This window comes from Mustela nigripes, chromosome 8 (genome assembly GCF_022355385.1).
Source record: "Mustela nigripes isolate SB6536 chromosome 8, MUSNIG.SB6536, whole genome shotgun sequence".
NCBI classification, from domain to species: domain Eukaryota; kingdom Metazoa; phylum Chordata; class Mammalia; order Carnivora; family Mustelidae; genus Mustela; species Mustela nigripes.
In genome coordinates, this window is record NC_081564.1 from 39,742,633 (window position 1) to 39,767,497 (window position 24,865).

At 33.6% G+C, this 24,865-nt stretch overlaps 1 protein-coding gene across 2 annotated transcripts in view; it reads right to left on the reverse strand.

The window, feature by feature from the left end:
- SMCHD1 (structural maintenance of chromosomes flexible hinge domain containing 1) overlaps nt 1-24,865 on the reverse strand; it is a 147,081-nt gene that overhangs the window by 80,292 nt on the left and 41,924 nt on the right. For both annotated transcript variants that reach the window (XM_059409297.1, XM_059409296.1), the window contains 13 exons: nt 22,948-23,038; nt 22,052-22,262; nt 19,854-19,974; nt 19,585-19,768; nt 18,089-18,283; nt 16,006-16,119; nt 15,320-15,426; nt 14,265-14,347; nt 13,978-14,091; nt 9,761-9,838; nt 9,562-9,681; nt 6,102-6,246; nt 815-911 (listed from right to left, as the gene is read on the reverse strand). In XM_059409297.1, the coding sequence (XP_059265280.1) occupies nt 815-911; nt 6,102-6,246; nt 9,562-9,681; nt 9,761-9,838; nt 13,978-14,091; nt 14,265-14,347; nt 15,320-15,426; nt 16,006-16,119; nt 18,089-18,283; nt 19,585-19,768; nt 19,854-19,974; nt 22,052-22,262; nt 22,948-23,038 (1,660 nt within the window). The remainder of the gene's footprint in view (nt 1-814; nt 912-6,101; nt 6,247-9,561; nt 9,682-9,760; nt 9,839-13,977; nt 14,092-14,264; nt 14,348-15,319; nt 15,427-16,005; nt 16,120-18,088; nt 18,284-19,584; nt 19,769-19,853; nt 19,975-22,051; nt 22,263-22,947; nt 23,039-24,865) is intronic.

Here is a 24,865-nt window from a genome sequence, read left to right on the forward strand (position 1 = left end):
AAAGTTACTTCAAGAAAGTTTTTTTTAAAAATATAGAAATCATTTTAGTTTTTTAGTAAGCTTATACTACTAAAGTCAAATTTTCCTGAATTTCAAGTTCTTCTTCCAGGAAACTCTGAATTCAGAAAGATGTACAGAACTTGACTTTTAAATTGATTTCATTGTACAATGCAGTGCAACATAGAGTACTCAAACTCACATGCTCTATTTTTAATTAAATAACATTTTGATAGAAGAATTTTGAATATATCTTATAGGTTAATGGTGCCATGAAGAAAAGTTATATATTACTTGTTATTTGTCATAATATTCCCTTTAGTCAAGTAAATCTACTAGCTACTTTATATACCTGATTGAAAATCACCTTATTGGAATTTGTATTTTTACCTTCACTAACTTCATCCGCCAAAACACTTTCCTTTATCCAAATACCAGACCCAGTATGTTCATAAATGTGAGCTAAAGTTTCTCATAATTTTGTGTTCTAAAAACAATATTCAAAAATTTTTAAAAGTTGGAGGAAAAAAAGAAACCTAGTACTGGGGTAACCGCTGTTAAATGACTCTGAATATGAAGACTGGAATGAAGATGAAGACACTTAAAAAATATTTAATTTATAAATGTTACAAAGTAGCAAACATGCTAGTATCCCCTAGAGATTTACAGAAGTTTAGTGACATGATCCTGATTAATGAACCCCAACCTCATATTGTCATCCTGGTACAAAAATACGTCATCCAATTTTAAATTCTTCATTTCATTTTTACCATATAGGAAATAAGCATGTATTAAAACATTTATGTACAATGCTCACCTTGCCCTGACAAGAGTTTACAGGGCCCTTAGCTGTAACACCTCGAATCACACAATTCGGTCCTTTGGTTATTTCTTCATAATGTAAAGATAAACCACTGGAAAAAACAAATTATTTTTTAAATTTTTCCTTCATTACCTATAAATAAGTTACAAATGTGTTACCTTCTCATATGCCATTCTCATGTTTAAATCATTTTTCTAATAAAATAGTATTTTTTAAAAAAAGAATAAATAATAGGAGCAAATTCCCAAGAACTTCTTTTACAAAAAAAAATGATCCATGTGATAGCACAGCGCCAAACACTGTAAATGATAAATTTAAAATGTAAAACTTCATTTATTAAATAAGATACAAGGCAGGAAATAATAAAATGCTAGACCATGTATACAGTTCAAGAAAAGGAAATATCCAAATAGGCCAGGTTTAGGGAGATCTTCAGACTTCGCCACGTAATTTTTTTTTTTTTTTTCAAATCTTTCATCCAGTAAGATATTAGAGAGTTTCTGACACTTATTAAACTGAAAAGCAATTTTATTAAAGTCCAAAAAATCAAGTACAGCCTTATGATATAAACTCATTAGAATACACACTAAGATTCCCTAATCTATTATCATGAGCAACTTCATCCCTAAATAGCCTTTGACTACATGTAGGTCATTACAGTATAAACATTTTACCCCTGTCAAGGAGTAAGATGAGTAGGAATAAAAGTAAAAGATACACTGTGGGGGAGACAAAGCCAAATTTTTCTGAAGAATGGAGTTTAAGTATTTATAAGTATTATATGAATAAATCATAAAAATTAAACGGCATGTCTTGTTTGAAAAAAAGCTATGAATGATGTGTAAGATAAAACAGAATCCCTGGGGAAAATGGACATTAAATATACACATCTGCATTCACTATCTCTTACATCTCTAATTTAAGAACAAATGGATTTCTTTCATTTACTATTAAAGACTAAGAAATAGAAGGAAAGGAAAAAGAGACAAGGACAACAAAACTTATCTGCTAGAAAACAGGACTTAGTAGTCTGCCAAGAAAACTGCACCCTAAAACAGGAAAGGAAAAAGCTGGAAATCAATCTGTGGCCCAGAATTCCTATGCACCTCTCTGGCACTGGTGGTATTACATGCCTCTAGAAGTATGGGCAAACAGAAAGGTGGAAAATAAGAATAATGAAAATCTGGATCCCCAGATCTCTTCTCTTGGCCTCTGGCAGCTGACTAGAAGATTAATCTCTGAAAAGGCTAAAGCAGAGAAAATCCAAACTAGGGAGTAGCAGATAAATTTAAAGATAGGGTAAAATCCTAAAAAGAATAGAAGGAATAATCTTCCCAGCCCTATAAGTTACAAATGTGTTACCTTCTCATATGCCATTCCCAGCCCTATTTCCACCCCAACCTGGTTCCTGGACTGACTAGGAAACTGGACTGCCAAACTGTTCCCAATCATGCAAGAAAATAAAATTATTTCCAAATAAATATTGGAGAAAACTGCCTACCCCAAGAAAAAAGACCCTCCAATAAAGCATTACAGACATATATCATCCTGCAGTGGAGTTTAGTCAACAGCTTCTCCCACATTCTGAGTTTCCTTATCTGCATGTTAGCCATTCAGTTATCAGCAGATGACCAAAAATTACCAGGTTTCTGAAGAGACCAAAAAAAACCTAACAAACAAAAAGCATCTAAGTTGGAGAAATAAAAATTTCCTGTGCATGTAAACTTTAAAAAAACAAAACACAAAGAACTACCACTTTCAGTGAAAAAATGTATTACACATTCACAAAAGAACAAGATCTACAAAAAAAAGTTCATAAAACCAAGAAAAACACTTGGATATTAAAAACGGGGCAGTGAGGAGAGATGCTTGGGTGGCTCAATCAGTTCAGCAACAACCTGAGCCTTTAGCTCAGTTCAGGGCCCCAGGGTCCAGGGATTGAGCTCCCCATAAGGCTCCTTGCTCAGCAGGGAGCCTGCATCTCCCTCTGCCCGCCGCTCCCCTGCTCGTGTGCACTCTTGCTGACAAATAAATAAATAAAATCTTAAAAAAAAAAAAAAATAGAGCAGCAAAGAAAAACTCAATGGAAAGGTTGTAAAGATAAAGCTGAAAAAAATCTATCAGAAAGGAAAGCAGGAACACAAAAAGAAAAATTAGGAAAATCAAAGAAGCACTTCAGAAGGTTCAGTGCCAAAAAATAAGGATCTCAGGAAGGGCAAACAGTAATGGTGGAAAGTAGAGAATAAAATACTTAAAATAATGTAGAGATCTATGCAAAGATTACTATAAAATTTTGCAGGGGCGCCTGGATGGCTCAATGGGTTAAGCTGCTGCCTTCGGCTCAGGTCATGGTCTCAGGGTCCTGGGATCAAGTCCTACATTGGGCTCTCTGCTCAGCGGGGAGCCTGCTTCCTCCTCTCTCTCTGCCTACTTGTGATCTCTGTCTGTCAAATAAATAAATAAATAATCTTTAAAAAAAAAAAATTTTGCATGCTGAGAATTAAAAGTAGATCCTATAAACTTCAGAGAGAAAACACAAAAATGAAAATTAATGAAAGTGATTTTAAATTTAATCAGCAGAAGTAGAAGCTAAAAAGCAAAAATGGAGCAATGCATTCATAATTTTGAGGAAAGCAAAAACAGAACAATGCTTTCATAATTTTGAGGAAAATAGCGTTCAACTTTCAATTCAATCAAGTAGAAATGAGGCATTTTTGGAGCAATAACTTTCTCTCACATGGACTCCATCATAGGAACCTAGTCAAGGATGTGTTCAGCAAAAAGAGAAGAAACGTGGGATTCTTTCAAAAAAACTGGAGAGCCATATAAAGTTAAATGCCAAATAAAATACGCCACATAAAAGACTCACAAATAAGGAATATTTCTTTAGGGCCCTGAGAGCCATATCTCTGCATTGTAATCATCAAAAAATGTACAGCCCTATCTCCTAGTTTCCTGGGCCTAACTTCCAGTCGGCTGACTCCAACTTGCAAATCCCACAAGCAGTGACAATGATACTTAGCCATTTAATCTTTCAAAATGAATGTAATGAGTGCTAGCCATTTATCCATATAGAGGAGTAAGATTTCCTTCAGTCTTTGCAGTCTCTGTATTGGATTGCCCATGATAATCACATTCTGGTTTAATGTTTAGTCAATAGTAAAACTGTTTTCTTTCTCTTAAATTCTGAAGAAGTTTTCAAAGTTGAGGGTAGGTTTTTATTTATTTTCCTAACACAAAAGACAGAGGGAATCCCCAGGATGAAGGTGAAGAAAGATCACAGAATGCCAACTACAACAACCAAAAACAAAACTAACAAACAGAAAAATCAGTACAAACTGTAGCACATCACAAGCTCCAAGGGAGAGGTTTCCAAAAATATGAAACTGATAGATTATCTATGCACTCAAAACATCTTGAGAAGAGACCAATTTGGCAGAGTTTACAGGTTAATTTAGCAATTTAGCAAAAAAAAAGTGTAGTAGCAACAAAGTTATACAATAAAGCGACTAGTATTTATAAAGAGCAATAAAGCAAGTTCTAAATACTGACCAACCCACAATATAACTTTTATCAAGGAACAGAGGAACAGGAAGGAAGCTTACTTGGAACAGAAGTGGTATTAAGAGAATATGTAATTGTCTACAACCATTAAGTCAAGAGATAACACCTAAAACTGAAGAATGAAGAAACAGCAATGTAAAATTTAGATATATGGCAATAGTTACCAGTAGATTCAAGTAAGAAAGTCGAAAGGGGTTCTCTGAGAAGTGGACTGTAGGTGGGGTACAGAGGACAGGAGGAGGAGAAACTTTTTTTACAATAAGCCTTACCACGCTACTTGACTCTTTAAAGCTTCATGCATGAATGATTTTTTTAAATTCACATAACATTGAAAAACAAAAACAACAAAAAACCCCACTAAGAAAATGGTCTTTGTTGAAGACAAATTCACATGGCCATGCCACCAGGATTTTTTTTTAATTAAGTTCAAAACCCAAAATATAAACATGTATATGTGACAGAGACTTCTCCTATAAGAATATCCTATCAAGGATAGGATGATGGAGTTATAATCAATAATAGGTGTCATATAATGCACTAATATTTTTCCACTTTTGACTAGAAGGATTACTTCTAGGGTTTTATTTTTAAACAAACACATTTAAGTGTTCAACTCTTGCATTACTCTTTAATATTCAAATGTATGCAACAGGTCAAAAGATAATCACTTTTTACAACTTAAGAGAACATAGAACTAAAAAACTCATTTTGAATTCTTTTTATAACTATATATTGTTTTTCAAGAACTTAACCATGCTACAAATCTAACCACTAAAGTATCTCACTAATCTGTGAGCTTCTAGAAGACAAATACTATGTTCTTATTCACTTGTGTATGTCTAGCTAGCAAATGCCTGGAATACAGCACATGATCAGATGATTAAGAGTGAAAAATTACCAAAAAAAAAAAAAAAAGAGTGAAAAATTACAATTGTAAGATTGTTAGACAGACCCTTTAAAAAAGAACAAAAAGTGAGCAATTACAACATGAGGGGGGAAAGTACATAGATACAACAGAAGAAAACATACATAAAAAGTGGGCTCAAAATGACCAATTTGGCAGCTAATGTAAAAAAGAAACACTTAGGATTCATGCTCTTGAGAATGAGAAAGAATTTCCCCCAAGGCACCTTAAAAAGATTAAGGGGGAAATAGTGAACATCCTCAATCATACCACCAAACACACTGTTAAGTTTCTCAGAGTTATTTCTTAACATAAGCCAATCACAGTATTGTAAAGAACTATTAAATAAAGGTAAATTCTATGGAAAGACCCAAACTTTCATGGAAATCATAAACTTTATTGTTATGGTTTTAAAAACAAATAAAAATAAATTGTATTACCAGGTTTAAAACCTATTAGAGTGACCAGTACCACAAAGTTTAAGTAGCCATAATTTTATATAGTACTGCCAAAAAAAAACCCCCAAAAAACAACAACAAAAAAAACAACCAGAGTAAGACAGAATTATCAGTCTCACCTTAACTTTCACAGTATATTCAGTCAAAACGTAAACTTTAGTGAAGCACTTTATATATGACACTGTAGTCACAAAGCATAGCTCGGGCTAACTAAAAGCCCCAGATATTATGAAATACACTAAACACTTTAAATGATACATGTGAAGTTAAACATATAAATAATTTAAGCTAAAAAAAGAAGACTGAATGCTCAGTAAATATGAAAAGTCACATATAGGTTGATCCTTCAGATTACCTTGCTTCAAAAACTGGCTGAATATCACTTCCTAGTTGACTAGTATGACCAAATTCATCCTGAAATTCCAGAGGGATATTGAATGGGACTCCAACACGAAAAGGAGGATCCATAAGACCAAATGAAAACTTCTCTGGTTTACCCTCTTAACAAAAAAAAAAAAGTAAACATGATAATCAAATTCATTATAGCTCAGAAACAGCCATATTTTATATACAGGAAACTAAACTATAATAAAGATGGCATTTTAAATCTTTAAAAAGCTATTATAAATCATAACTATAAGCCACTTGGGAAAAGTTAGATCTTTATCTCACTATTCATAAAAGTAAAATTCCAGAGGTAGAAAAAAAATTTTTTACATTATGAAATTATTAGAATAAAAAGTCTATAACATTATCATAGGAAAAACTAAGGCAAAACACAATATCACCCCGTCCCCACCTTATCTGTGACTAATTGTAGTCTGGAGGCAGATGATCCTATTTCTGATATACTGTCAAAAGGTCAACAGAAGCCTAAAACTATGTTACCATTCTGAGGTCATTGACCTCACTTCATCTTACCACATAGGCATATTATCAGTTCGCATCATCACAAGAGTGAGTATAGTAGTACAATAAGATATTTTAAGAAAGAAAAAGATTGTATATTGTTATAATTGTTCTATTTTATTGTTAATATCTTACTGTCCCTAATTTGTAAATTAAATTTCATTATAGGTATGCATATAGAGAGGAAAAACAGTATATATAGGATTTGGTAACATCTGCAGTTTCAAGAAAACCACTGGGAGTGGTCTTATAACATATCCACTGTATACAAGGTGGACTACTGTATTCAAGAGCTATGAAAGAATATATTTGATAAAATTTAAAATATCTTATTGGTTAAAATACACAAAGTTAAAAGAGATGCTCCATAGGAGAAAATATGTACAACATATGCAACAAGGGATTAAAATCCAGAATACATAAAAACCTTCTATAAACCAGCTATTCTTTTTTTTTTTTTAAGATTTTATTTATTTATTTGGCAGACAGAGGTCACAAGTAGGCAGAGAGACAGGCAGAGAGAGAGAAGGAGGAAGCACGCTCCCTGCTGAGCAGAGAGCCTGATGTGGGGCTCTATCCCAGAACCCTGGGATCAAGACCCGAGCTGAAGGCAGAGGCTTTAACCCACTGAGCCACCCAGGCGCCCCTACACTAGCTATTCTTAAAGCGTGGCCTCTAGTCAAACAGTTTCAGCCATCCCCTGAGAAATTAAAAATGTGTATTCTAGGGCTCACTCAAACCCAGAAACTCTGGGAGTGATCCCTACAGACCAGTGTCTTAAAAAGCTCTCCAGGTGATTCAGATAGAAAGTCAAATTTGAGAACCACAGCTTTAAACTATTAAAATGGGCACCGCAAATGAATAGGTTTTCACAGATGACAGAGAGAGTCCAAGAAAGGTGAGAAGAGGTGCAAAATCTAATAAGTGAATAATCTGACCACCACCCAGGATAAATACAGACGCTGGCCAGGAATGGGCACAAGGAAACCACAACTCTCATGGTCTGTTGATGAGGATTCCCTGGTACAACCTTTTGGAAGAGCAAATATATTTAAAATGTTAAGGCACACACTTGTCACCTTGGCAATTCTACTTCTTATCCATCCTAGAGAATTTCTAGCACATGTACACAAAGCACCATAAAATTTTTCCATATAGAAACATGGTTTGTAATAGCAAAAAACTGGAAATGATCGAAATATACATTAACAGAAAATTGCTTCAGCTATAGCATGTCTATACTATGGTATATGTTCTTCAGCTACTAAAAAATGTGGTAGGGTGGTTGGGTGGATTAGTTGGTTAAGTGTCCAACTCATGATCTGCTCAGGTCTTGATCTCAGGGTTGTGAGATCCAGTCCCATGTCAGGCTCCACACTCAGTGCAATCTGCTTAAAATTCTGTTTCTTCTTCTGCTCCTCCCCCATTTGTGCTCTCTCTTGCACTTTCTAAAATAAATCTTCAAAAGAGAAAAGAGTTCCCTAGATCTCCACCCCTCAATACAAAAAACCAGTCAACTGCCTTCCTCAGCTCCAGCAACAAATAGTAGTGTATTCTCTGAGGAAGGTGAGGGTAGGGCTAAGAATTGAGGGACAAAGCACTACTAAAAGTGTCACAGTTTGCTGAAAATACCAACTGAAAGATTATACGGTAGTTTGAGACCCCCAAGAGCCTTCCCCAGCTTGCTCCCAAAATGCTGGCAGCCAGGTGTTTACCCTCCTAGCAGAAGACAAGAAGGCTCTACTTTGGGGAATTTAGACTGCCTAAGAGAGAAAGTCTAAAAATTCCCATCATCATCCTAAATGAAATAAAAGCTTTCAAATGTCCTATGATAAATATAAGCAATTCACCAGTCATGTAAGAAAGCATCTGCTATATGAAAGGGCAAACATAAAAAAAACCAACATGGAGGAAACAGACTATAAATAAAGTTTAAATGCTTCAAAAAAGACCACCACTATTACTAATAGACTCAGAGAATTATTAAAGATACTGAATTCATAAAGGAGGCAGAGAATGCTTTGAAAAGTGAACAGAGAATACAAAATGACAGCAGAAAGGAAAAATTCAATAGAAAGTGTAGTAGCATGTCATGCTAAAGGAATCTCCCATAATACAGGAAAATAAGAGATGGAAAGTAGAAAAAAGAGTATTAATATACCAGTCAAGATGTCCACTGTCTTAATACAAAATGATGTAGAAAACAGTAGGAAATCAAAGTAATTCAAGAAAATTTCCTAGAACTTAAAATTTCAGAAAGTAGAACAACAACAACAAAAAGATTCTCCAAACAGCTGGGCATCAGGGAAGAGGGAAGAATGGAGTGAAGGTGGTGGGCAGAACAGCTCCCACACGCAAAGGTCAGGAAACAGAATAGCTTTAGGTGTTACCAGCAGCAAGAGAAGAAGATGATGCCTTCAAAAATTTTAAAGAAATAGCTACCGATGATTATGCTAAGCAAAATAAGTGAGAGAAAGACAAATACTGTATGATTTCACTCATGTGGAATCAAAGAAACAAAATAAATAGAGCAAAGGGGAAAAAAGAGACAAAGGCAAACCAAGACAGACACACTATAGAGAACAAACTGATGGTTACCAGAGGGGTGGGGGCAGGAAGATGGGTTAACTGGTAAACAAGGAGTGCACTTGTGGTGAGCACCAGGTGATGTACAGAAGTGTTGAATCACTGTACTATACACCTGAAACTAATATTACACAACATATTAAAACTGTAATTTAAATAAAAACTTAAAGAAGAAATGCAATTATGAAGCAGAATCATAAAGCCATTGTAAGATCATGATGATCACAACTGGCCAAACATATTTTATTGAATTTCCTATCTATTCTCCCCTTATTTAAAATGCCATCTTCAGTATATTATGTAAGTAGTATTTCACTTACCTTTAACAGAAAATTTAATTGCTTTTGATGGTAGTGGTCTTCCTGCATAAGTGTCTGCATTACTTTCATTCAATACAACTTGTAATTTCAATGTGTAATTCCCCAACTTCTGAATATTTTCTGGACAAATTAAGAAGAAATTAAAAATCAAGTCAACATAATACTGATATAATTTTTAACTTTCAGAATAGTAACTCACCCATTTTTTTAAACCAGTAAGGCCATTTTCCTCCATGTTGACTAATATGTGAAATGATTTCTTTATTTCCATTTGAAGCTTAATAAAAGAAAAAAGAAATATTTATACCTTGAGAAACTGAATATACAACATGAATATGAAATGTCACACTGGCATCAAATATCTTTATTTGTTGTACATCTTTAGAAATTGTTTTGAAACTTCATCAAAGGATTTAAAGCTATCCTATGCACAAGTGAACTGCATAATGAAAATTATTCACTTGGTTCATTAAAATTCCTTTATTTCAATTCTTAAAAATGTTTCTATAAATAAGATTCATTGGTACAAAATATTAGAGATAACTTTCTTTTGATATTTAAAATAATTTTCCTTAAGAGTTTCTAAGACTAAAATTAAAATATCAGCTTATTTATATAGAATTGCTAAGATCTAATGACCTATTGTTATGTGAAAGAAGGAATAAAAATACACATACATATAAAATATGCTACCTTTTTTGTAAGAAAGAGTAAGAAATAATATAAATATATTTGTTCCTGCTCAGCATTATAGCAAGAAACACAGGAAAGATAAGCCAAAAACGAATAAAATTACTACCCAAACAGGGAGAAAGTAAACAGAGTAGAGGGATGACATAACTTCTCTGAAGTTTTATTTCTGACTTTGAAATTATATAAATGACTTAAAAATTGAAAAAGCAGAATTAAGATACAGCAATTCATAAACAAAACAAAAACATACATCAAGTCGCTGACAGAACCACATTAAAAAAGGATGATTTCAAGTGACTTTGTTTTTTATAAATATTTCTTTTAAAGAGAGGAAGAGGAAATTTAAACAGACGCCGCAATGAGTAGGGAGCTGAACATGGGGCCCAATCCCATGATCCCAAGATCACGACCTGAGCTGCAACCAAGAGTCAGATATTTAACCAACTGTGTCACCCAGGTACCCCTCAAGTGGCTTTATTTTTTTATTATCAGTCAATAAATTCAGCACACCTGGATGATACAAGTCATGTTCATGGATTTTTTTTTTTAAGATTTTATTTATTTATTTAACAGAGAGAGAGATCACAAGCAGGCAAAGAGGCAGGAGAGAGAAAGGAGGAAGCAGGCTCCCTGCTGAGTAGAGTCTGATACGGGCTCGATCCCAGGACCTGAGATCATGACCTGAGCCGAAGGCAGAGGCCCCAACCCACTAAGCCCCATGTTTATGGATTATTAGGATGACAATAAATCCAACTGATCTACAGATGCAATATAATCCCTATCAAAACCCAATACCACTTTTTGCAGAAATAGGAAACCCAGTACTAAATATACTTGGAATCTTAAGGGACACAAACAGCCAAAACAATTCTAAATAAGAAAAACAAAGTTAGAGAACTCACATTTCCTTTCAAAGTTTACTAGAGTTATGGTAATCCAAACAGTGCACTACTGGCATAACGGGAGATATACAGACAGCCTAAAAATAAACTCCTGAATGTATGGTCAAATGTTTTTGACAAGAATGCCTAGACTATTCAATGGAGAAAGAACATGTTTCTGATTATTTGTGCTATGAAAACTGGATATCCACATGCAAAAGAAATTAATCTATATAAATTAAACTCAAAATGGATCAAAGAACTTAATATAAGAGCTAAAACAATAAAACTAATCTTAGATTTAAAAAAAAAAAAAAAAAGGCTTCCTAACACTGGATTTGGCAATGACTTCTTGGATAGAATACCAAAGGCAAAGGCAACAAATGCAAAAACAGAAAAATTGGGGGCACCTGGGTGGCTCAGTTGGTTGAGTGTCTGACTCTTGGTTTCAGCTCAGGTGGTGATCTCAGGGTCATGAGATCCATCACCACATCCGATTATGCAGAGCCTGCTTGGGATTCTTTCCCTCTTCCTTTCCTCTCCCTCCCCTTCTGTGCGCCCATTTGTTCTCTCAAATAAAATCTTAAAAAAAATACACACACAGAAAAACTGGACTACATCTGAATTACATTTTCTGCATCAAAAAACACCAATAGGTGAGAAGGCAGTCCACAGAATGAAAAGAAAGTATGTCCAAATTATATAGCATCTGCTAAGGATTGATTACCCAAGTATAAAGAACACCTACAACTCAACAACAATAAAAACAAAAATCCAATTAAAAAATGAGCAAAGGATCTGAATAGACATTTTTCCAAAAAAGACATAGAGATGATCAATAAGCACATAAAAAGATGCTCAGTTTCACCCATTATTAGTGGAATGCAAATCAAAACCACAAATATCTCACACCAATTAGGATGCCTTTTACCAAAAAAACCCCAGAATACATGTTGGCAAGGATGTGAAGATACTGAAACACCAGTGCATTGCTGCCAGGGATGTAAAACAGTGCAGCCACTGTGAAAAGCAGTTATGATAGTTCCTCAAAAAGTTACACATTAAAATTACCATATGATCTAGCAACTCCACATCTGGGTATGTATCCAAAGGAATTGACATCAGGGACTCAAACAGATATTTGCATACCAATGTTCACAGTGGCATTATTCACAATACCTACTAAAATAAAAGCAACCCAAGTCGGGGAGGGTATGTGATTTGGTGAGTGCTGTGAAGTGTGTAAACCTGGTGATTCACAGACCTGTACCCCTGGGGATAAAAATATATGTTTATCAAAAATAAAAAATTTAAAAAAAAAAAAAAGCGCAACCCAAGTGTCCATCAATGAATAAATGGAAACAAAACATGGTACATACGTCACTAGAATATGATTTCATGTATTTTACTATGATACCTAAAATAGTCATTTTCATAGAGACAGAAAGTAGAACAATGATTACCAGGAGATTGTGGGGAAGGAGTGATGGGGGAGTTATTACTACTGAGTTTTAGTCTGGGATGATAAAAAAAAGTTCTGGGGATGGGCAGTAGTTAACGGTTGCACAACAGTATAAATTTATTTAATGCCAATGAACTGTATATCTTACAATGGTTAAAATGATAAATCTATGTTTTATATATTTTAACATAATAAAAAGTATTTTTGATTGGGAAAAAATAACTATGAGGTAGGAGAGGCAGGAGAGTCAGAGTCACAGAGAGACTGGAGAATGTTACACTACTGACTTTGAAGATGGATAAATGGGCCACAAGCCAAGAATATAGATTCTAGAATGTGGAAGAGGAAAGGCTGCCCTAAAGCCTCCAGAAGGAATACAATCCAGCCGACACTTTTTTTTTTTTTTTTGACAGAAAGAGAGAGAGCCCAAGCAGGGGGAGCAGGAGAGAAAGAAAGAGAGAGAGAGAGGGGAGCCCAATTGCAGGGCTCAATCCCAGCACCCTGGGATCATGACCTGAGCTGAAAGCAGATGCCCAACCGAATGACCAAGGCACCCCCATCAATACAGCTGCCACTCTGATTTTAGTCAATGAAACCCATCCTGGATGTATGATCTACAGAGCTCTAATAAATATATGTTGTTCTAAGCCCCCCCTACCCATACACAAAGTTGGAGAAGTACAATGTAGAGGGTGACAGAGGACAAAAATACAAGTATATCAATAAGTTAGCCAAACAGCCAAGGCTGAGACACCTAACAAATTTATACAAGGTATAAATAATAAATGATCACTGATTAGTTTTTAAATGTTGGAAATAAACATACACTGAATAAAATATTGTGTCTTTAAAATTCATGGATGAGACACACAAGTATATAATGATAGAACAGATTATTAAATATAAGAAGTAAAAATACTTTTAGGCAGTCAAGACGAAAACAATGAACAGGAAACAAACAAGACAATTCAAATCAGGGAAATACAAGATGAACAATATCCAGTTCTCTTCTACCAGGCCTCTAATTTAAACCAAGTATTTCTACCCTACAGGTTCAGAGCCATAGTTTTTTTTTATTTATAATATATTTTGTGGATTATCTAATCTAAATTCCTATCTAGTACAAATTCCTATAAAAATATACACCGTATCTTATTTTAGTCCATAGTTACCAACTTGGGAAAATTCAGACTAGAGTTTAAAAAAAAAAACAAACAAACAGAAAAATCATTAAAAAATCTGTCATAACACATTTGAAATTCTGAACTTAAATCTACTGTGCTTATCAGAGTGCTAAATCAATGATTATATGAAGATATTAAAACCTGTATTACACATTTAAGAACAATATTAAAGATCCAAATTAGTTTGCATACTTACAATGTAATATAACTTTGAGCTCAACCAGGAGTTTCTTTGACCCTCCATGACTTGTTCCTGGAAGCTTTTGCATTGCTTCCCCTTTTTTATTCAGTATTTCAATTCTTAATGCACCTATCAGTCCAAAATTTAAAATAAGAATGTCTTAGTTACACCCAAAAAAAAAAAAAGGGATGAGCCTGCTAGGTCTTAATAATGCATTTTAATTTGTCACGGTCTTTTACAAATTAAATACATAAAGCACATCAAAAGCATTTTTTCCATATTAAGAGGGGAAAAAAACATACCAATGGGGGTTCCAGCAGGTCTAATCTCATTTGGCAATAATTCATCTCCTTCAGGCCAAGTTACTGACAATCTATCAGGGAGCCTATTATGAAACAAGCACATTAATGTTTCATGAACTATGTTAATTATGGTCTTAATGAGATAAAGAGAAGTCAATGGAAACTTGAATATTTATTTCTGATATATTTTGAAAGGTTAAAGCTATACTTCTATATGTTAATAATCTATAAATTTTTTCCTCCCTAACTATTACTATGACTCCTGAAAATCTCTTGGTATTAAGAATCAGGAATTGTCAGGATTTGCCCATTTTTTGGTGGTTTTCTGCTCTTTTATAATACAAGTTACCTTTGGAAGAGAAGATAAACTTTTAAGAAGAATTATTAGTGAGATTCACTAAGAATCAAAATGACTGAATCATTAGCTACACCCGAGGTACAAACAGGGGTGCCTGAGCAAGCATCTGCCTTCAGCTTGGGTCATGATCCCGGAGTCCAGGAATCAGGCCCCGCATCAGGCTCCCTGCTCGGCTGGAAGCCTACCTCACCTTCTCCCACTTCCCCTGCTTGTGTTCCCTTTCTCACTGTGTCTCTGTCAAATAAAAAAATTAAAACCTCAAAGAATAAAAAAGAGAGCTACAAAGAGTTTTGTTTTTCTACTTTCCTTTACTTCTCTTGTACTATTCCCCCCATAAATCTTTACCAATCTTACCTAACTAATCTTAACCTCTCAACAGTTACTACAATTTTCTTCTAGTTGTAGGTCAAACCAAGTCGTTTTCTAACATACCAGATTCATAGTGCCTCTAACAGTAACACTTTAGATATAGAAAAAGGAGGAAATTTTATACAAAACAAATATAGGAATCTGTTTCACAACCAGAGCTCTCCTTTTTTTTTTTTTAACAGCAAGAAGTTCATCACAATGTATAAATCTAAGACTACAAATGTCCTATTATGTGTCCATAACAACATATTCAAGAACAGTTAAAAGCACTATAATTCATTTTCTGCTTTCTTGTTATTCTTATCCTGCATTTTGAAATGTGAATTACCTTGCCATTTCATCTTCTACATATTTTTTCACAGCTTTCTCAGCAACTGTCCTATCGAGCTTTGCAATTGGCACAGTTTTTATTTCATCATACAGTGCCTGAGGTTCCTGGAAAAAAAAAAAAAATTTACACCAACATTTCAAAAAAAACGATTCAAATTCGGCTGCATAAAAACTTGTTTCTTTGGAAGAAACATATTATACCCTAATTCAGTATATATATAATAGCTATTATTAAAATTATACCACAGAGTATATTTCTATTTTTCATGTAACCTCCTTAGGCATAATTAAATATCATTCAAATATTAACAAGAACATGGGAGAAGGATAAAGCCCACTTTAGTTTTGGAGTTATTCACTCCTGAGAAAGAATTCTGGCTCCAATTTTTACTCCAACGTGGATGAAATGTTTTTACAAATTTACAATGCTTTACAAAATCACTAGGACAACTAGAAATAACATACGCATGTTTGTTAAATGTTGGGCATCCAGATATTAAGCTTTACAGATTATTTAAAACACCAAATAAGAAACATAAAAATTCATGCTAACAATACTTTATCCAACAGTAAAAACCAAATGCTAGCAAAATATAAACTACAGTATCTTTATTTCAGCATTAAACAAAAGTAAGCAATACCAAGAGACTTTCAACAAAAATGTTTTATTACTTGCTATCTTACCATTGCAATCTGAACCTCTCCTCCCGTGGCATATACTTCTCCATCATGATCACCATAGAGAAAAAATTTTACTATGCTTCCATAAAAGAGAGGAAGTGTCTTGATTGTCTTGACCTAATATTTAGTTATTGGAAAAAAGGCTTTTAGTTTTTACTAAAACAGGCTTAATATTAACAACTATCTCATAGAACTGTTTCATTCAAGGGAAAAACTCGGTATCTATCAGAAAAATTACTGAAAAAAGCATCCTAATATTCTAATAAAGTTATATTTATTTATATTTACTTATGTAAGTTTTCTACTTACTCTTAACAAATCTCCGTAAAGACACAGTGGCTTCTTCATACAAAAATGTCATAGCTTTGCATGTTTTCTAAAAGATCCATAAATCCTTCAAAGTTAATTATGAAAGCCAATATCCTTCAAACCCTTTTTCTCCACAAAATCTTGCTTTCAGACTATTGAACAGTAATTACAAACTCTGACAAATTCTTCCTTTTACATTAAGTGGCTTAAAGCTTGCTAATGGTATTTCCTTACTTGGCCTTAAGAATCTAAGAATAAGGGACGCCTGGGTGGCTCAGTTGGTTAAGCAGCTGCCTTCGGCTCAGGTCATGATCCCAGCGTCCTGGGATCGAGTCCCACATCGGGCTCCTTGCTCAGCGGGGAGCCTGCTTCTCCCTCTGCCTCTGCCTGCCATTCTGTCTGCCTGTGCTCGCTCTCTCCCCTTCTCTCTCTCTGATAAATAAATAAAATCTTAAAAAAAAAAAAAATCTAAGAATAACTTTCATAGAAACTCCCAAGAAGGACTACCATAGTTCATACAAAAATCTACTTTCTCAGCTCATTTCTTAACTATTTCCTTCCACATACAACAGACTGCAGGACAATCCAACTTTATTACTGGCTGTTTTGCTGCACTTAACCTCTATCATCGTCTGTGCTCGGATTATGGTCTTTGAGAAAGCACCTTACTCAACAACCATACAGAATTTGACAGAAGTGATCACTTCCTCTTCCTTGTAACTCTTCCCTTGACTTCATGGATACCATATTCTCCTAGTTTCCTTATATCTCATCAGTTTATCCATTCTATTTTCCTTCACTGGCTCATCCTTTTCATTCTAACCACCCCCATATATTGGAAAAACCAGGCTCCAGTTACACAAACTACTTCTCTGGTGATCACATCAAATTCCAAAGCTTTAAATATATGATGATGACTTGAATTTACAGAATCAATGGATGCCCTTTGACCTCTGTAATACTTGTACAAGAATCCAAGTCTCTACCTCTTTCAAGGTCCTTACAAATGCACTTCTTGCCCAAAGAATTTAATGATTTGCTCTTCTCCCAAGGCCCATCCAAAGTCAGAAAATCCTCTCTTCTCCCTCCAAACTGCCAAAGCAGTATTCATCTCTCTTTCCATAGCACTTATTCCCTTCTCATTTACTATTACTTATATTTAGGTTATGTCTAATTTTAGACTATCATATCCCCAAGGATGAAAGACCTCACCTAGATCTCTTCATTCTCCATAATATGGTCAACAAGCAGACTTACAAGTTGGCGTGCTCAATAAAAATTTATTTAAAAAATTCGTTATTTCATATCACATAAAAAAATTAAGACTCGGCATTTGAGTAAAGTTTAGTGCAAGAAAAAAATAAAAACTTTGCTAATTGAGACTTTGGGGGAACAAAGAGTTTTCTAAAAACTGCCATGCTAAATTATATAATTAAAATCAGTTTGTGGGGCACCTGGATGGCTCAGTGGGTTAAAGCCTCTGCTTTTTGCTCAGGTCATGATCCCAGGGTCCCAGGATTGAGCCCCGCATCAGGCTCTCTGCTCAGCAGGGAGCCTGCTTTCCTTCCTCTCTCTCTGCCTGCCTCTCTGCCTACTTGTGATCTCTGTCTGTCAAATAAATTAAAAAAAAAAAAAAAAATCAGTTTGACCTTTTCATTCTTTCCCAGCTCCTGAGGAATCAAATACATGCATTATTTTGTTGTTAAATTCTAATACTAAATAATAATTTAGTTTTAAATTCTATTAAAAATTGAATCTAGAAATAAGTTAAACCTACCAGCTGTCCTGCTTTGTATATTTTTCCATCCCATTCTATTGCTGAGTATGTCGCCCAGGGGCCCTGCTTTTTAGAAGGAAGATCAGGACGTGTAATTACTCCTTTAAAAGATGTAAATTTTATTTGTTTGTCATACTTTTCATGACAGTCCTTCAGCCATAAAGCAAATTCTCTGTCAATTTTCATTCGCTGCTCCTGTAAAAAATTTATTTAACGTTCTATGAAATATAGCTACTAGTAAACAAATATAACTGCAAACACTGTCATTCATTCCTTTTTTCCTCCCACATATCCCACCCTCAGAAAACCTAAAAAAAAATTAAAACATGTTCCTGGAGCTTTTTCCCATATAATTTTAGATTTCTAACAGAAGCATTGCTAAGAAAGAAAATTTTTGCTATCATCTTTGGAACCAAGGTCTCAATGGTTACTACCAATAACAAAGATTTCCTTCCCTTGTATAAATGCTAGAATAAACCAAAAATGATGAACACTGGCTGCCTAGGAGAACGAGAACTAGCTGGATGCCTATGGGAAAGTGATAAGCAAGGAAGGCTCCTTGCTGTGAACCATACACATTCTCAACAAAGTGATAAAAATCTCTTTCCATTTATCAAGTACGAATATACATATATATAGTAAGCATATACAGTATATCTATACTATGAAAATATCACTGGGGGAATGACTAGGGAGAAAAAAGCCTAAAGATCTTCTTATGAGGATGATAATGAAAAGAAAGTTGAGAAACACTACTGTACAAAACACATTTTTCCTTTTAGTTACATATTTTATATACGTATTGCCTATTCAAGAAAGTTAAAACATGAAATGAAAATGAAGTATTTTCTAATAATACTTAAGAAAATGTGTTATTTCTTACTGTTCTTTGCCCTGTTGGGAGATAAGAGATTTATACTTAAGCATTAGCCATTTAATGCCTGTCTTTCAAATAATTAGTAAGGAAGAAAATCTTCACACTACATGCTTTCATGGAAGATAATACATAAAGTTAAATTTATTTCTTCTTATATACCTTACTCTATTAATATATCATTTCCAAATAAAAATGGGACAAGATTAAAAATTATTTCACCTTAAATTTTTGTGACTTATAGTTGGAAAACCAGTATCTTAATCATTAAAAATTAAGCCTACCAAATTTTTATACTGCACTTTAATATATAGCTCTTGTAGTATATAATATTGTTCTCATACGCTTTCATCAAATTCACATGCTTCTGTAGCTTCTACTCACTGTCAAGGTCTTGATATTAAGATCTAAATAAAGATCTTTACATTTTATCCAAACACACTCTAATCAGTTTGAAATTTTTAAGTAATGTCAACACATAAACGCTCATGAAAAAAATTCATATATTTTTCGATTTAATAAAAAGCATGTAAATTATCAGTACAAATCTATTACTTGTGACTTTCACTGTACCTAAAATAGAACATGTGCAAATATTCAAGATTGATATTTAAAATCATACCTGTCCATTTAAAATCCTTGTAAAAAGCGTGTTCTTATCTTTCAATTTTAGCTCAAGATCCATAAAAGTCAGTTTATTTGTGCTGACCTGGAATTTGTCATTAGTGAATAATGCACCAGATATTCTATTATAACATTCAATTGGTGAAAGCCCTCTCTTCTTTGGAGGAGTACACCAGTCAAAGCTGGAACAGAACAAAATATTAATATTATAATTGGTAAAAATTAGATTTATAAAACAATGTAATTTCAGCAAAAATCAAAACTTACTCTTCAACAGATGTATATGGTATTAGCCGTCCATTCCAAAAACATTCAAAAATAGGCCTTTTCCCTCTTGCTGCTTTCTCAAGTATGAAACAATCATCATCATCATCTTCATCTTTTAATTCTAAAGCAAAGGCATGAGTGGAGCAAACTGTTTATTGCTATAAATTTATGCAATTTTTTACCACTGAGTAACTAACTTCTTTAAATGAAATATTAAAGTTGCTTCAGAGAACCTGTATCGAAAGCTCATAAGATCTCTCACACTGCTTACTGTCTATAAAACTTAATGACAGCTTTACTCTTAGTTTGCCCTCACACAGGCAGATTTCCAAAGTGGTTCCACATTACCAGTGGGTGTCTCTGATTTACGTCAATATATAGTTACTTATATACTTATCAATCTGTGTTAGGGATACTACACTAGCTGCTGAGCCTGCAAGCTTTAAAATCTATTTATAGAGTAAAAGGATCACACATGCAGAGATTATACCCTATAGCAGAAGCCCTCTTCCCTAAAAATACAGAGGTTTGAATCCTGTATTTCAAATAAGAAGTTTCATAATTCTGTCAGAACTAGTATGTTCACATAACAATCACTGGGAAATCTAGTGTCTAGTAGCAACAACTTTGCCTAGTATGAACAAATCAATCAATACTAAATTTAATTTTATTTTAAATACTAACTTCTCAAGCATCAGATTCAGGTGATACACAGCTAGAATTATTATGTTAAAAAGCATCAAACACATAATTAGCACAACTGCCTATAACATTTTTATGTTTCTTACCAAAACATCTTTATATACTCAAATAAGGATCAAACACTATGATCCTGAAACAGTCAACACCTTAGCTATTTTGGCTTTAAGGCACCCACCCAAAATAAACCCTTCTTCCTCCCTAAAAACATAAAGAAGTTCCTTTCTATCAAACCAAATCACTTTGCTTTTAGAAAATCCCTCTGGATCAATCAACCGATTGGTTCTTATTTTAAGATCTCATTTGAAGAACTTTTTGTCTACAGCATACAAAAATTACAAATGTCAAATTAAAAAGGGCTCAGCAAAATCATGGGAGGTAGAGCCACTGAGTAATAACTTACTCAATAATGCTGGGCACTATTCTAAGGATTTGCATTGGTGGTTTCTTACCTAACATTCACAACACCTCAACAAGGAAATAAACTACATCCCATTTCACAGATCGAAATATGGTGATAAGGAGTAGTTTGTCAAAGTTTACACAACAGAAAGAGGCAAAGATGGGATTCAAATTAGGAAATCTGGTTCCAGAACACACAAGACTAAAAATACACTAAGCAAGTATTCTGAATGAGAAAGTTTTATATTATTAATCTATGAATTCAATGCAATTTCAGTAATTCCACTAGGATTTTTCAAAGGGAATATAATTAGTAATTCCAAAATTTATCCAGAAGAGCAAAAGATTAAGAATTTTTTCAAAAAAGAATAATGAGTTTCCTATCCTACAGCTATCAATACATGGTATAAAACTACAAGAGTATCATTACTCACATATATAAACATAAAATACATTAATAACTTAAAGAATCCAGATCTATGTACTTATAGGAACTTATTATTATTATGAAAATAATATTTCAAACCATTTAAAAAACAGTAACATTCAGTAACTGGTGCTAGGAAACCAAGTACTCACATGTAAAATATTAAGTCAAAGCCCTACCTCTTCGTATATGCAAAAAAAAGGAGATTATAAATGCATTAAAAATTTAAGGATAAAATGGTTAAAAAATAAAACTACAGGATTGTTTTATAACCTGAAGTGTTAAGAAGGCTTTCCACAGCAAGACAAAATTAGAAAGAATTAAGAAAAAACTGGCATGATTAAGTTCAAAACTTCTTTATAAATATCCACAGAGATAATGGGAAGACAATGTGGGGAACATTTAGGATTAATATGCAGTACATAGCTAAAAGTTCATTAAGAAATCCATGTGAAAAGAACATATGCTCTTTAAAGCCAATGCTTTTTTTATTCATCTGGAAGTGAATACACACAAAAATCAAGAAGCATAAAAATTATAAACACCTAAGATACACATAAGGAACAAAGTTTAATTTAATCTAGCCTTAATAGCCCAACTAATAATTAATTGTTAAAAAATCCTAAATCACAACTTCACATTTTGTAGCTAAGATAACAAATTAACATACTTGATGGAAAGCATGGATCATCGGGGTAAGTTTCTCTATCATATAAGAAAGGGTGATATCGAATAATCCCTTCCACTACACCATCTCCTTCAACATGAGCCTTGAACTCAAAACTATCAGATGCTGTGTTTATATACAACGTCTGCATGTCATCTTCTATTTCCCTTAGGTTGACAATCTTAGGTGCCTTCCCCTTTTCAAACATAGAAATCTAAAATAAAAATAAAACAAAAATAATTAAATTCTATGGTGAATTCACTTTTGTTCTCAACTATGATCCAACAACAGAATAGGCAAAAACTTGGATTTATACAAGTAATCATGTAGCTTAATTATATATATATTTTTATATATGGGTTAAATAACCAATAAGTAGCATCTCTCAATAAGGAATTTAATATATTACTAAAAAAACAATGTAAGCAAAAAAAGAGCAAAGCAGAGCTGATGAAGAGATACTAAGAGGTACATTTTAAGTTTCATGCTTGAGGTAGGAAGTGGGACAAGGATAATGTGAAATTCTTTCCAGTGTGTGGGAAAGGATATTGAGAACCCAATATTCAAATGTTCTGTGCTTCTAAATATTACTTCATTGTCATAAGACTTCTATGAACAAAGAGAAACATTTATACCCTTTTTCTCCATGCTGTTCAGCAACTACTCATATCTCTACAGAAGACAGAGGAAAAAGAGAAATCAAACACTACAGTAAATAAAGGTTCAAAACCCAAATACATCTAGCAATGACCTCTTCACTTAAATATCAAATTGCCAAAGTACTTTCGAGAAACACAGGGAAAGAGAGGTGATCTAACTGATTTTCCTTATCCAGAGTCACTTGGAACTGGAACAGATACTCATAATCTGTAATATTCTAAGAAAGATTTTTATCTTACTTCAATATCAATGTTGTTGAAAGGTCCAACTTCTTTTGATGTACGTTTTTCGTTTCCTTTTGGGCCATGAATATAGTAATGATAAATATGCCTAAAATACAGAAAAATAACTTTATACTTTTAATTTAATTTAATTTATAAAAATTACAGTTCTTATAATAATCCACAAAAAAATATTTTATAACTACTATTTGGTAGGTGCTAAGCTATACTAAGCATTTATTTTTAGGGTGGGGCATGCAGGGGGAAAAGCGGAGGAGAGAGAATATTTCAAACCTGACATGGGGCCTGATCTCATAACCCTTAGATCATGACCAAGTGGAAATCAAGAGACAGATGCTTAACTGACTGAGCCATCCAGGCGCCCCTATGTTAAGCATTCTTCTTCTTTTTTTTTTAATACTAAGCATTCTTAAATACAGTATCCTATTTAATGGTAAAAACAATCCTCATTTTATGGATACAGAAATTGGGATGCAAGGGGTTTATATACTTTACCTAAGGTTACAGAACTACAATTTAAAAGGTGGACTACAGTCCAAGCCTTTCCAACGTAAAAAGCCCACAAAGTGTATACCTTCCAAAAGTATAGTTTACCAAAAAAATGAAAACCAGAAGGCAAGAGACTATAATATAATTTACTTATCAGGAATTCTAGAAAGGATTTAAATATCAGGGAGTACGCAGGATTAGGTAATCTTTAAATTATCTTCTCAATATGAGTATCATCCTGTAACTCTCTTCCCTCCTTTCCTATAGCATCAAGACAATCTCACTCCAACATTCCCACCAAAATCGGTGATTTTTGAAGGGATAATGTTGAGTTTATTAGCCTTAATAAAGCCTTTATTAAGGCTAATAAACTCAACATTATCCCTTCAAAAATCACTAATTCAGAATGTTTTAAAAGATATTTTGGTGAGATTATTCATGGCTAAAACATATTACATCTATCATTACTCTTCAAACAGGAATTTGCAAAATTCCTTTGTATGAATTTTAATTTTAAAAAATTATCCTAGCTACTCTTTAAAACACTGAGATAAAAGGAAATCAGTGGAAACCTTCAGGTCTTTCTTCATGCACCTCAAAAGTGTTAACATCATTATCAACAGTAAGGTTAAAATAACACATTCAGAAAGAGTGCTGTAATTAGCTTAACAGATAGGTTTCAAAGAATGGTTAAAATAATAGGTTATTATTTGTTGAGCAAGATTATATTCTAATTATGTGTTATGTACACTGAGTTCCTTTAGTTAAAAGAAATAATTACAAAATAGCTAATGAAATATGGATTTAGAGAATAAAAATTCCCAAGTCCTATTTAAAATTCTTGGATTACAGTCAATAAACATCAATATTCCACAAGAGAAAAGGTAAAATAAATAAAAATATTTTCCAGATGCCTGGGTGGTTCAGTCAGTTAAATGTCTGCCTTCAGCTCAGACATGATTCTAGTGTCCTGAGATCAAGTCCTACATGGGGCTTCCTGCTCAGTGGGGAGTCTGCTTCTCCCTATACCCTTCCCTTGCTTGTGCTCTCTCTCTCACACTCTCTCTCAAATAAGTAAATAAAATCTTAAAAATAAAAAAATAAAAATAAAATAATTTTCCCATTAAAGAAAAAATTTAAACTATTAGTAGACATTTATGTATAAAATAATCTTAAAAGATAAAATAAAATAATCTTAAGCGTAATCACCTTTTGAATAAATGTGAAAAAACACTTTTTTTTTTTTAAAGATTTTATTTATTTATTTGACAGAGAGAAATCACAAGTAGATGGAGAGGCAGGCAGAGAGAGAGAGAGAGAGGGAAGCAGGCTCCCTGCCGAGCAGAGAGCCCGATGCGGGGGACTCGATCCCAGGACCCTGAGATCATAACCTGAGCCGAAAGCAGCGGCTTAACCCACTGAGCCA